At 35.1% G+C, this 15,235-nt stretch overlaps 1 protein-coding gene across 1 annotated transcript in view; it reads right to left on the reverse strand.

Annotated features, from left to right (window-relative positions):
- The window catches only part of LOC137401602 (tetratricopeptide repeat protein 28-like), a 63,692-nt gene extending 49,334 nt beyond the window's left edge, over positions 1-14,358 (reverse strand). The window contains exons 1-8 of the mRNA XM_068088033.1: positions 14,279-14,358; positions 13,705-13,797; positions 9,370-9,424; positions 8,739-8,833; positions 6,610-6,653; positions 4,627-4,647; positions 4,311-4,376; positions 572-637 (exon numbers count right to left, since the gene is read on the reverse strand). Of these exons, the coding sequence (XP_067944134.1) occupies positions 572-637; positions 4,311-4,376; positions 4,627-4,647; positions 6,610-6,653; positions 8,739-8,833; positions 9,370-9,424; positions 13,705-13,726 (369 nt within the window). The 5' untranslated portion in view covers positions 13,727-13,797; positions 14,279-14,358. The remainder of the gene's footprint in view (positions 1-571; positions 638-4,310; positions 4,377-4,626; positions 4,648-6,609; positions 6,654-8,738; positions 8,834-9,369; positions 9,425-13,704; positions 13,798-14,278) is intronic.
- Between the last annotated feature and the right edge of the window lie 877 nt (positions 14,359-15,235).

Below are 15,235 nucleotides of genomic sequence, written 5' to 3' on the forward strand. Positions count from 1 at the left end.
TAGTTCCAAAAAATACTAATTACTTCTCAAGTTATGAAAGATAATATTTGACCATGTTGACTTTTGAAATTGTTTTGGCAATTAATTCTAGCTTTAAGAGTTAAAGGTTGACTTGCAACAAAATTCACATTACAGTTAGTTGGTGTCAAAAGATTTACCATGTCTTACTCGGCTGTGTTGTAGGTGCATATTAGGTGGGAATATATGAATGAACGCATTCACAATTTTGTGTAGCATTATGTGTTAAAAATCTATACACATACTGCGGACATCTGATCGTAAATGAAAGAAACCCCAGATGACACCACGATTACTACTAGTTACTACTAGTACTAGATTACTACTAGTTACTCATAAATTGACAAGTTTGAGCGGCTTTTACAACGCGGCTACCATTTTTTGATACTGTAAAGAGCCACAGAAACAATTTAAAACTGGATTCCCCTTCTGCCATCTGGTGGCAACACTTGAAGCTCTGGCATACAACTTGGCATTCTAGAATACTAACCACGGCTGCTACCCTATTAAATTCAAATACTCATTTGCTAACCTTTTGAACCCTGAAACCTACCTGTTGGTCCAACCTCAATGGCTCTACTTTACAAACTGAACCAACTGACTTTACACTTTCGACTGCCTGTAAACAAAATCAATCAGTGAACATTGTGACAGTACCCATTGGAGTTATCATCTTCACAAATTGGATTTAACACTATATTAAAACTGAAAAATTAAAAATTACTGAAAAACTCAAAAATTTCATTGAAAGTAAATTCCGGATTGAGCCGAAATTTTTTAGATGTTGTAAAAAGTACCAACAAATAACTGAATTTTTGCAATATTGTGAAAGGACATTGTTCAAATGAACATCTACAAGTCACCTACATGCGTTACTTCTTCCACAGCTATTTCCACATTACCCACCTGTTTCCCTTACTCTCTAAAGGTAGGGCCACACGAGACAAAATTCTCACGAAATCGGCGAAATTTGGACGAAACGATTCGTACGAATTGACATTTGGATGTATTCGTCCATCGTTGGTGGCGCATGATGAACGAATCCTGAATGGACGAAACGTCAGAAATTCCTACGAATCGTTGTTTGATTGGTTGGTTGAAAAGATTAGTTGATTGAAATGATTGAAACGGAATCGGCTTCAATTTATCACCGCGTTCTGATTGGCTAGTTGAAAGTTAATTTCGTACGAATCCGTGGTGGGGAAACTCTGTGTGGCAGGTCAGAAATTTCGTACGAATGGAATTTCCAAGATTAGTTTAAATTACACGATACGTTTGGCCCTACCTTTACACCTATATCTTGACTCATCACACACCCATCTCCCTCAATCCACACTCAATCCCTCCCTCACACCCTCACATCTATCTCCCTCACCCTTCGCATACTAACCGCCCTCACTCCTCGATGCCTAACACCTACCTACACCTCCGCCAACACGCATACACTTCAGCCAACACGCATACACTTCAGACTACATGGTAAGTGTTTAGATAAAGCAAGATTTATATTATTTACTTTTATCTATATATTACACAGTTTTATTTACTTTATTGCTGTGCTTTTATACATTTCTATAGAGTTATCTTGAAAGATATTAAGATGACAAAATTAAAATATTTTATTTCACAAATTAGATATTTTAGATATTTGCAAAAACTGAATTTTTAAAAATAATTTATGCAAAGTTCACATAGTCAGGTCATTTATTTAAAATTTGAAAAAACCTGAAACCAGTATGTTGTGACGTTTTTAGCTAGAGTATGAGTTGGCATTGCAGTTGAGTAACTTAGAAACATGTATAATATTTAGATTCTAGACATTTTAAGCTTTCTAAAGATATATACAGTAAGTCGTTGACTTATGACCGCGTTTGGTTAGGGCCAGCTGGTCGTAAGACAATTTGGATGTAAGTCGATTCTGTATTATCTGTCAACAATGAACTTAGATGAAATTAGCTTACTAAACGCATACTTAAAGGAAGTTTTAGCATTTAGTAAACTTCAAACTTTTAACTGAGATTTTATCATTTATCTGTTTGCAAATCCGTTTTTACCATAACGGATAACGCTGAACTTGCCATGGTGAGCAACGTATATCTCTTAATAACGTATATAATCTGTATACAAGTCGCCAAATGTTAACTTCAAAAAAAATTATTGAAAATCACGAAAAAGCTTAGCAAAAATAACGAAAAACGGCGTTTTCTACGTCTCGCACTGAGCTGCCTGACCTTCCCACTGACATGGATGTAAAGTTGGGTGGACGTATGTCGCATAAGTCGCAAGTCGACGACTTACTGTACAGCCATACCTCGACATACGAGTGCCCCAACATTGAGAAAGTCGAGATACAAGCAGAATTTTAAGCAAGTTTCTTCCTAGAGATACGAGTAGTTTTTGAGAAATGAGCATAGGAGCCGGTATATCGGTATATAAGAGCACTATATCACTTTTGAGACCAACATCACTCGGTCTTTCTCCTTGAATCACTTTGAACAAGTTTTCTTAAAGGTTGGCTAAAAGTGATAGCAACGGGAGGCAAAATGTGTTAAACCAGAAACAGACCATGAAAATATGAAACACAAATATCAAAGTAAATTTAGTAAAAATTAAAATTTGGCTAAAAGTAAGTATTTAGTATATTCAATTTTTGTAAAATAATTTCAAAGTTTCTGTTGTGCAGCGTCACACAAGTTTGTCCAAATGCATTGCTCTCTCTTTCTCTCCCTCTCTCCCTTCATCGCCATCTCCCTCTCTCCCTCTTAAAAACTTAGTGTAGTGCATATAGTAATGTTACATTTTATTGCAGATTTCAGCAACTAAATAGGTATCTGTTACTTTGTTCCTGCAGGCACTAAATTTAAACAATTAGAAATACAGTTTTCTACCGTGAAAGGTTTTAAGCTTTTTTTTCAGTATTTTTTGTTTTTAGTTGGTATTTGGTTATTTTATATAGGAAACAGTGCCTTGAGACATGAGTAAATTGACATCCGAGCGCAATATCAGAACGCATTAAGCTCGTATGTCTAGGTATGACTAGACTTTTGCTAGGCTTGAACTCCAAACTAAATGATTAAATCTACAAAAAACGAATCCTTGTTAAGAAATCGGTCTCGTGTGTACTATGTTGCTATAGTACAGAAACAATTATGTTGTTATTGCAATGTTAAGCCTAAACAATTTGATAATCAATCAAGCACCCTACTTTATATAATGTTTGTGCATCCATATATTTCAGATCCGTATAGAGCCAAATCTCGACTTGCAGATTTTACGAGTGAACAAAACTTAACACAGATAAACTTTTTCTACTCATCCAATTTTATAAATGAATTGTTTCATCGATAAACCATCTTTTAAAAAGGCTTTTTAAAAGTTTTAATAATAATAAATTTTCAAAAAGCTAAACGGCTTGCAACAAAAGTAGAACGATGATCGGCTCATGCCTGGAGTTAACAGTCAAACACCAAAACTGACATGGCTTCGCTCAAATGACTGGTTGTATTCATAAACGAGATGATCCAAATATGACCTTTATAAGAATTAGTTACTTTCAATATATAAAACTACTAAAGCATGTTCTCCCAAAAATCTTTCAGTTTACTTAAATTAGTTGTTGAGTATATTTGCTTAGAATAACTGCTGCACACAAAGAACAGTAAAGCAAGTCTACAAAAGTAATTCAGTGTTGAAATCTGTCAGTCCTGGCCTTTAATCTGATATAATCAGCCAACGTTTTGCGCCAATAGGCCTATTTAAAATTTTAAAAGGAAGAACTGCATAGAAAATCTTTTAGCATATTTTTAAACTTTCAAAATAAAAATAGCTTGATAAAATTAAAAGCAATTTTTTTATTTACGACATACCTACAAATATGAAAATAAAATTAAAAATTCAAACTGCATAAAGTTTTCAATAGTTGCCTATGTAGACTTATATGCACTATTACTTAAGTTGCTCAACAAATAACGTGACAAAGTTTTAACACCCATCACAAAAAACAGGCTAAGAAAAGTCATAGTATAGCCAAGTTTATCTTCATAAAAACTAAACCAATCTTCGGTCCCATTTCTAAATGTACGCACGCGCATGCAACCATGAAACTACAGCTTTTAGTCTGCAAATCATTGCATGGATAAAACTAACCAAACTCTTTTACATATATTTTATATAAAAAAGGTAAAACAACATAAATACAAAATAGTCTACATTTTTTTGACATGTAACAAAAAACATTATTTTATTGATGATCGTTAATGCCAATAAAAAGTTAAGACATACACACATACTACCTGAGATAGAAGACTGTCAGAAGGTTGGCGCAGGCGCGCTTGTTGTGAGTCGGTAGGCAAGCCAAACTACAAAAATGAGGACACATTACAACAGTGGGGAGGCAACTCACACTACAATAGTGAAGAAGCAACTCACACCCCAATAGTGAGAAGGAAACTCACACGAGAACAGCGAGAAGACAATTCACACTAGAACAGCGAGAAGACAAATGAACCTACAGTACAATAATGCGGAGAAACATCAAAAAAATTGAAAAGATAATAGAGAGCAGATAGCTCCATTGTCAACAGTGCAGAAACAGATTGGGCTACAAACCTGAGATGATGATAACTCTCTCTACAACAGAAGAGACAACCTAAAAGTCAATAGTGAGGAAACAACACAAGCTGCAATAGCAGGACTACTTATAGATATATAGAAATGGTTATTATTAGTTATGAGTTCAAATCTTGCATGAAGTAATATTTTATGTAAATCTTGAACCGAAGCATCAGACAGATGGATGAAAACTGCTCTTATTATAGTAAAGACTAGATGAATGCCCGGCGTTGCACTGGTAGTAAAACGATTACCCAATGAATTTGAGTAACTTAAGCTAGTAACTTAAGCTAGTATAAATCTTTACTATAATAAGAGTTGTGTCTGAGACCAGCTTAATAAACGTTACATTACAAGAATAGATCCATTGCGCAATCATGATTTGTAAGAGTGCTAGTAGTAGCCAATAGCATTTTCCCAAGCATGTCTATTGTAACTAATATAATGACTATGACCACAACTAGTCCATTTTATAGCAATGGAGCCGCTTGGCCTAGTGGTTTAGCATGCCTGTCTGCAGACCTAAAAGTTTCGAGTTTAAGTCCAGTGAGCAGCACAGTTTTCGTTCCTATAACTTTGCCGCTATAACTAGACACACGAACAACAGATCAACAAACACTAAGAATTATATATATAGAATAAACATCAACAAATTATACGGAATTTTTCACGATCTACATAAGGGCATGAAGTAAGTTGATGATAGGGCCATTTAAGACGATGTCGACATAAAGTGATGTTTAGTGACTTGAATGATCACTCACATAAATTTCTAGAATATTTTATCAACAAATAGAGACATTTTTCTACCATTTGAGATTTTGTTAGTTGTTTTAGGTGGTCTGATTGCCAGGATGTTTCAAGATTCAAATCGACAAAACCTGACCACAGTTGAAACGCTGAAAAGAAAAAGTTAAGCCCATACTTTCCTAACGAATGCCCTCCATAGTAGTGCACATTGTTCATAAGAGTTAAGCATTTGGTTTCATTTACATCAGGTGCTCATAGGTTTACACAGCATTTAGAGAAAAACTATTAGACAATTTCTAACTAACCTGACTGATCTTTATGTTATTTCAAACATCTGCAAAAATGTAGTTGAAACTATATTTAAAGTTTTATTTTAACAATCAAGAGTAACTACAAAATAAAATATGTGTCAATAGAAATGCGTAATACTGCAACTTGAACTCAGCCAATGTCAGAATGAGATGGACAAACAGAAAGTGCGACTATTGATATCATTTTAAGGAAAAGTCTTTTTTCTTAAAAACGATGTCTTTTAAGCGTTTTAACCACGATAACGTTTTGTCGATGTAAATCCTGACAGTCAGATCATCGCAAATGATAGAAAAATATCAATACTTTCTTATGAAACCCACTAAGATTCTGTGCGAGTGCCTCAAGTCATTTATCATGAACTTCAATTAGTCTAACAACCCAAAAGGTCAAACAGTATGCATTCTCTCTCTCCCTCTCTCCCTCTCTCTCCCTCGCTCTCCTATCTCTCTCTCCTATCTCTCTCTCTCCTATCTCGCTCTCCTATCTCTCTCTCCTATCTCTCTCTCCTATCTCTCTCTCCTATCTCTCTCTCCTATCTCTCTCTCCTATCTCTCTCTCCTATCTCTCTCTCCTATCTCTCTCTCCTATCTCTCTCCTATCTTTCTCTCTCTTTCTCTCTCTCTCAGTCAGTTGTTTCGCCAATGACTTTCTAATGGTTTAGGCTTCATCACTGAATTCCATGCAGCTTTGTTTTCCCCCTCATTTCTATAAAACTGCATCCAAAAGGTATTAAAAAACACTAGCCTTTGTGTTACCAAGTCCATTACATTATGCACTATGTTTGGTCAAATAACCCAACAGGTCAAGAACGCTTAATTATTTTTCATGTTGAATGGCTAGAATACCATTGTCTAGTTGGTCAACTGTTGCCGAGTAACCTGATACAAACACTTCAACAACTGAGAGAAATATATTTACACTTAAACCATAAGATCCTGTCTCAGCATTCCTTGCTGCTGCATCTACAACATAAACAGTAAGTGCATAACGAGATATTGAAACCTAGACTTCGAAACCAATTTAGCAAAATGTATTTTACGGTACAATTTACTCAATCCTTGAGCAAATGTGCAAAAGCTTGAAGGAGATGTGACTTAAGAGTTTCACCCCGTGACATAACTATCGCCGCGTTTCCATGCTTCGGATGAATTCAGAGTTGCTTCCACTCTGAATCATAGAAACGATAAAATCTGAATGCATTTACTTTGTACAAAGGCATTTGATCTGAGAATCCTACAACATCATTGAACGATCACTGCTGATGGATCCAAATCGATAATACTCGATTGAGTTGTCTCCAGCGGAGATAAAGAAATTCCAGTACAAAACTACACGGGTGCCTGCTATGAAGCTACTCTACTGTTATTCAATACTGGTTCTGCTTGACCTTTTCCCATTACATTACATTCACACACCAAGGATGGGTTGCTCGTATGAGAATGACGAAATAATTACTTTTTAGTGCAACTAGTTGACTACGTATGGATTGAAAAGTGACCTTGACCTAAAAGTGAGTCTATTTCAACAAGTTTTGTTTTGAGATGTTAACAAATACATTTTGAATCATGAATCTTGGAAAAATGTATAGTTCAGCCTAAAATTCGAATTGTGAATTCGTCAGCAGCCGGCAACGCCAAACTCATTCGAAGCATGGAAATCAAAAAAATGTTAAGCAGTCTTCCCAGAACTATAAAAAAACCATGTATAGACTTATCTCCCCGATCTGCCATTTACTGTTGAAATGCTAAGAACTACACACGCTAAATACTGAGTACACAAGTGTTTATATAAACTTCTATAATATTTCGCAACGAAAAACATAGTAAAATATTTTTAGCACATTTGCATTTTATTTTTCAGTTTTCGTACTTTCAGTGTGCGTGCTGTTTTAGAAATAGTTAAATACATTTGATGAAAACAACATGCGATTCAATCAATCTCTGCATTAGTCTGATTACATGAAAGTATGAAATAGAAAATTGGGTCTATAATATCTTCGGAATTATCCTCCCTCAACTACAGCTTTCAGGACTAGTAACAACTTTTTGTTGTTAAGGTTGGTGTGACAGCAGCAACATTTACGTGTTTTGTGAACACTTGTTTAGGGATGCAACTTCACTTTCAAACCATTAAAATATCATTAAGTCCAATGGCTTCCAATTATTGGTCATAAATACTCCTGTAAAACATCATTACGCTAATGCGGCGTTTTGTAGTATTTCTAACTTCTATATATTACACGAAAGCATCAGATCTATCGAGCACGAACATGTATAAAAGCCATCTGCTCAATCTATAGAACTTACCGTACAGGATGAAATTATTCGCAGAGTTAAATTTCGCAAGAATTGTCTTTACATGCATATTCGCAGACTAAATTATTCGCAAATGAATGCATTCGCGAATAAATAAATCCGTGAATGCAGCTAGCAATAGAATAAAACCTTCACATGCGTATACCACGTGTTTATGTTTCTATTTAGCTGGGAAATTAATGTTGATCATGCTAAGCTATAAATTTTTGACTGAATCCAGAGATTGTCAAGCATATTCATCGATTTGGAGGCCTTTGGCGGACTAACAAATTGTGGTACATTATGAGTTTTTTTCATCGTTAGGAACTGCAGGAGAGATTTTTTGCGATGACGCCGTTCCGAATTCCGAAGAACTTGTAAAAACTTTGGATAATTTTGTAAAGAAGTTGATGCATTGACAATGGGCTTAGCTCATGTAGCTTAGCTCGGCGATGATTTTAAGAGTTTGGAGCTCAGCTACTTTACTAACTCTGCCTAGCGACTAGTTTTTAATTTGAGGTAGTAGTTATTTTCTCATTTGTTAAAAACAAAACCAATTATTCGCGGATTTTAATAATTCGCGAAATTGACAGTACGCAAATTATTAAATCCATCGAATAATTTTATCCTGTAGGGTATATTATGCAGACAACAACGGCTCCACGTGTGTCACGGTGCAAAGAGCACAGGCCAGCCTGTACAAGGTAGAGATAAGCGTTATATGTAAAGCAATAAGGCAATAGAAACCCATACTTGTCTCATGGCTGACTGCTGACACATTGACGGGTCCATTTGGTTCCATTGGCGGGTAGTACAGCAGAGACGGGACAGCATGATTTTGTGTAGAACTGCTATACAACAAAATGCATTACGGAACCCGAAAGAGTTGTTCACGCATAAAAAAAGATGAGTCGTAGAACAGTTCACTCAGTTTATCGTCATGAGTGAACAACTTCTGATATACAGTTTATGTGAAGCAAATAGCTGATAAGTCTGAGCAGAAGGCTCAATTATTCACCAACTAGCAAAACAATTATCTAATTTTAAATATATATTTAAATTAAATAAGTATTAAGTAGTAATAACAATAAAAGCAATGTAACAGCAATGTACAGCCATATCTGTTCATACATATTGCTCAATATGCTGTGAAAATTAAACAAAATTATCTTGCCATATTAAGTACAGTAATTCCGACATTGTTTTTAGAAATTTCTAGAAACATTAGCAAATACTATAGCAAATACTCTAGTAGCACTAATAACAGAGCTAGTACTAGTACATACTTTAGTAGTACTAGTGATAGTACAAATAAATACTTTAGTAGTACTAATATACTGCAGATATATGTCAATAAGCAGAGTAAGAGAGTATCAAAACTCACATGGATTGATTAGTCCACTCATCAGTATCCGGATCATACTCCAAGCCTTCAAGTGCTAAAATGAAGCACAAGTAGAGTTAGTTATGTTACCGTACATATTCATAGGTGAGAAAAATGACACAGAATCATACTCAACAGCCCATAAACATACTAATAAGTTTTTAAAAACATTTCATAATAACGGCTTCAAGTAAAAACTTTAATTATATCTTTATGAAACTGCAGAGCCCATCCAAGGAGGACATTCTGATAGAAAAAAGCCTAAGACGGGAGGGATATGTGCACAGGATGGGTCATGAGCAATTACCAAGACAATATTATATTCACAGCTTAACCATAAGACAATCATTGTTGAAACAACCGAATGCGGTTGAGAGAGAGACTAATTGTGAAAAATAAAAGGAGTAAAGAGGAAGAGAAACTATGTAAAAGAGAGACTGTGGTACAGAGAATATAAGGGAGAAATAAGAGACAGATGATGGTAGAGATATTTGGAAGAAAAACTACAGGAAAAGCAGATTATGAGAGATACCATAGAGTGAAACCAAAAGAATGCCAGAGCGATTAAGGAAGAGAGATTACATTAGGAAAGAGCAATTATGAGAGAGGGATTTGGAAAAGAAAGTACAGTGAAACTCGGATAACTCAAACTTCAAGGGACTGAGCAAAAGTGTTCGAATTATCAAAGTGTTCAAGTTATCAGAGCACTGTCACAAGTCCATGTATTTACTTATTTATTAGTAGATACATGAACATATACAAACTATAATATAAATCAAAAGCACAAATAGCTTGTTTCAAATTAAATGCTTCTAATGTAAAGTTTAAAACGTTTTTATCAAAAAGTATAGAGATTTTTCTATCACTTGAGATTGGTTTGTTGTTTGAGGTGATGTTATTGCCAGGACGTTTTTTAGATTGACATTGGCAAAACTTGATCGTTGCTGAAATGCTCAAAGAAAAGACATCTTTTTCTTTTGAGCGTTTTACCCACGATCAATTTTGCCGATCTTTCTTGAAGTCTATGCAAAGATTACCTTACTTTATCTGGGATTCGTTAAGAGCAACACTCCGAGGCAGTCCAATTAAAAGTTTTACGAGGTTTTACGGTACATTGTATATCACTCACGCTTTTTGAATGGATACTTACTGAATGTACACACGTATTTTGTGTTTAGGGCAAACGATGAATAGTTTTTTTTAGCTAAGACAACGTATATGTTTGACTACCACAATTCTTAAGACGTTTTAAACATTCAACATTCCGACGTTAATTCAACACGGAAAACTATTCATCACGGGCTAGCCGGGTCACGCACTCAAGGATTTTCGCCACGCAAATACAAAACAAAAACAACATGCTGTTTTTGTTTTGTATGTGCGTGGCAAAAATCTTTGCGCCCGTGACCCGGCTAGCCCGTTCTATTCATCGTATAGCATAAATCAAATTTCACCAAACCTTTAGAACAGTCGTTGACAAAAATATTTTGCCGATGGAGGTAATAACGACGCTTATGAATTACGAAAAGTTGAGGTTTACCTCTATGGCTAGGAATAAAGTGATTTTCTAAAGCGATAGCAACAGTTTCGGTAGCCGTTGGGCAAAAAACAGTTCGTTATAACAGTGTTGAATTCGAGTTATATAGAGCCATTTATCATTGCGTGGGAACGGACCAAGCAAATCCAGTCGAGTTAACCATGTGTTCGCTATATCCGAGGGCGAGTTATCCATGTTTCACTGTATAAAAAAGTTATGGAAAAGAAGATTATGGGCGAGAGATTATGGATGAGAGATTATGGATGAGAGATTATGGATGAGAGATTATGGGTGAGAGATTATGGATGATAGATTATGGATGAGAGATTATGGGTGAGATATTAAGGATGAGGGATTATGGGTGAGACATTATGAAAGAGGCATTATGGAAGTGAGTGACTGGGAGAGAGATTATGGAAGAATTAAAAGAGAAAGTAACTATGGGAAAGATTATAGGCGAGATACTAGTAGAGACATATTACAAAAAGGAGACTTAGAAAGGGGACTAAAGGGGAACAAGATTATGGGAAAGAGATCATGAAAAGGGACTATGTGAGAGATTGTGGGAGTTTGAAGGAGAGAAACCAGGTAAAAAAGGGAAAAGCATTGGGAAAAAGAGTAAGGGAAAGGGAAGATGGGAGAGAGACTATAGGAGAATGACCATGGTTGAGGGATTATGGGAGAGGAATTATGAGAGAGGGATGATGAGAGAGATTATGACAGAGGGATTATGGGAGCGAGATTATAGGAGAAACTTGACAACATAATAGAAAATTGAAAGAGAGCCCACTACTAACATGAATAAGGCCTAGTACCCAATAAATCAAACTGTAATATATAACATACAATAAGAAATTTTAAATTGCAAAAACAACATAGACGTAAAAGTTAAATAGATATCTTTGATTTTCACATGCTACACTAGGGACATGATGAAATGTAAATTTATACATAAGAGCCATGTAAAAATAAATATCAGAATGTAAATATTTTAAAACATCAAGCGCGCAGGTAGAAAAAAAGTAAAAGGCTTCCATGGCTAATCCATAGAGTCATTTGTATTAAAGCTTTAATAGAAAGAATTAAAAATCTAATTAATATTTCGTTAGCGCATTCTATAAAAAGACAGCAACTTAAACAAACAAATTTGTGTTATATTGGGAGTTGGACTAGAAAGGTGAAGATGAACAATTAAAGACTATCAATTATGCATCTATTCTAAACATCGATTATTTAACAAGTATTGCAAATACTTTTGTTTGTCTCTGCGCTGCCAGTTCAAATATTTCTAGAACAAACTTTTGTTTTTAATAAATGTTACAACTCAAATCAAACTGTCTGATAATAAAAATTATATGAACCGAATTCACAGAATACTTTGAATATAGACACTCATTTTAAGCATATCCTCAACTCAAAAACCTAGCTATACTGACATTCCTGTACTTGAATTCTCCAATGAAATCTCACTGATGACATGAGAATACAGCGAGTTTTAGTAGATTATTTAAAGCACATCAATTACATAATTTTTTTATCATATATTTCAATACATCAGAGTCTTGACTTCCGAATAAGCCATTGTTTGACATGGTGAGACAGACATTGGTTGGTGTTTATAGGATTTACCCAGAGCTCTACTGCAGAAATGTTTAATGGCACAGACTCGAAAATTATCACGTCACAATTTTCATATGCGGTGTTGTGTGCTCTTACCGCTTATTTGATTGCTTACCGCTTATATTTTATCGACTACGATAATGACGCTAGTGTCAGGCGAAGGTAGGACAACTCCAGAGAACCAATGAAGATGACGAAGGAATCAGTGTTACAAGTTCTCCATGTACGGATTATTTCTATGATAAATAACTCGGATTCCAAGCACCATACTATGTTTTCCCGATGATATTATGCACTAGCCCTCTCATTTTATTGTGATGTTGAAGATCGCGACTGAGACTAATTAATTTCAAGCATTGCGTGATCTCGCGAAAGTGCGATTGACATATAGTCCTAGGGCCAACCGCAGGTCACAATTTAATCGATGTAATTTCATTACCTTTATCAACGACAGTATATTTACTGAAGCACAGTTAATTAACCAAGAACCTGCATTTGTATTGGTTTGTATTGGGCGTTAGCACAATCCCCGGGCATTGTTGATTGTCTAGAAACCTAGTTTATTATTAGCGCTCTCTGGGTTTAACAGCACCGATTGTCACAGAAAAGCGCAGCCTCAATGGCAGCAAAAGGGATCGATTACCTAAGGCTAAATAATAATTGTGGCATCACATTGTGGGAACCGCAACCAAGCGTTTTTTTATTGAAGGACATACTTTTGATACCCTGTTTTTAATAGTGCTATTATTCTTTGTGTATTGAATATAGGCTCATTCGAAAGCCAAGATTCTGATGTATTGAACTAAATAATTAAAAAATTATGTAATTTATGTGCTTTAAGCAAAAATTACACCAAATTTGAGAGAATGTGCAACTTGCGGAAACATTGATAAATGTGACATTTTTACTTTTTAAACAGGAATACTGACGACAGATGGTCATCGAAGAAAAGTAAGATTATTACTGCCAATTCCATACAACAACCTAAGATAAAATAAACCAGAGCAATAATGAGGGGATCCTTTCAGCTACTGCAGTAGATTAGCAGCCGAAGAAATAGATAATAAATTACCTGTACTTTTGGTAAAGTTGTCAAACTTTAATTGTCTTTCCATAGATCATAAAAAACATTTGAAGCAGAATTGGCCAATACCAATAAAATGAGTAAATTCAACTACCTCCGAGTTCATTATGAGCCATCTTTCATCAACTTAGCATGCATATTCCAAGGCTTTGGGTATACGTCAGCCAGCAGGGTTATGCTGGTTAATCTACAACAATGTATTATTGTTTTATGATTCCTTCATTGCTCAAGATAATTGTAAAGTGTGCAAGACATGAATTTTCAATTCTTTCTCAATTCATGAATTGAGTTAGACAAACGTCTATACCAAAGATTTTTGTTTAGTGATGTCATCAAAAGGCAACCCTTCGTTTTTTCGTGACATAATTTTATCGTTGGTCGGCCATCTTTATAGACAATTTTATCGTTAAAACACGAAGCTTTTGCAATAAATATTTGAAAACAATGCTTTTGTTTGCAATTTTTTATTATAGTATCAGAACAACACCAAAAAGTACTATTAAATAAAAGAAAAATGATCGTTTTCTACAAATATCGCGGCTTTTTCGTGAATGAGCGCATGTGCAAACGACTTGATGACATAAAAAAAAACAATGGAATGCTATGCTAGGTCATGTTTAGCTGAATGCATTCACATAGAAGCTCATTGAGATTGCTTGATACATTACCTTCAATAAGGTGAAAATGTTTTTGGAGCTCTATTCTGTCAGTGCTGTCTGCCCTTGAACGGGTTGTGTTCATACTACAAAAACATTTACCAACTCGCATTAGGATCGATAAAGCGACTGGGTAATAAATTTAAGCAAATTACTATCTACTTGAATATCCACTTTAGCATAAATTTAGCGAGCATAGTAATTTAATATGGAGTAATCTGACTGTTTTGTAATTTGGGTTTGTCTACTTATTTCTAGACACTATAATTTGTGTTGCGTTTGATACAGAGTTGTGTTCTCTAATTTGCATACAAATATCATTTTGATACCTTAATCAAACCAATGATATACAGCCCCCTGTATATCATTGGGGGGCTATATATCATTGATCAAACCAATAAACCTTTGCCCAAACACAGCAAGTAAACAGACAGCCATCATTCTTTTTCTTAAGAAGCCACATACAAATGTACATCGTGATTGTGAGATGAAAAATCAATGTATATTTACAGAAACATCTCGGAAATGCCAAAAGTAACTTGATAATTGTTAACATCTAGTTGGCTACCAGCAGCTTTCATCAGCTAGCCTAGTGACACATAAACATGTTGAGTACCAACTTTTATGTACTGTTGACATATATGTGAATCGTGACCTTTAAATAGATCAAAAAATTTGCTTGCAATCAAGCGGTAGTACTGCAGGTTTTGAAAAAAGATGCACTTGAAATTAAGGTTGTAGGGAAAATATTATACTGAAATGGCATGAACCATAAAAGCTGAGATCTGAACACAGCCGGTAAAAAGCAATTGAGCCGTTAATGGTTTGCGTAACTCTAGAAGCAAGAAGCATCTATCCTGTTTCGGTTAAACGACTCACCATGTGCACCTACTATTATAAGCTTATGAAAGATGAATGTTTAAAATAATTATATAGTGTCAGAGAATAACATCTTGCTTCAGTCACATA

This window comes from Watersipora subatra, chromosome 8 (genome assembly GCF_963576615.1).
Source record: "Watersipora subatra chromosome 8, tzWatSuba1.1, whole genome shotgun sequence".
In the NCBI taxonomy this organism is placed as follows: domain Eukaryota; kingdom Metazoa; phylum Bryozoa; class Gymnolaemata; order Cheilostomatida; family Watersiporidae; genus Watersipora; species Watersipora subatra.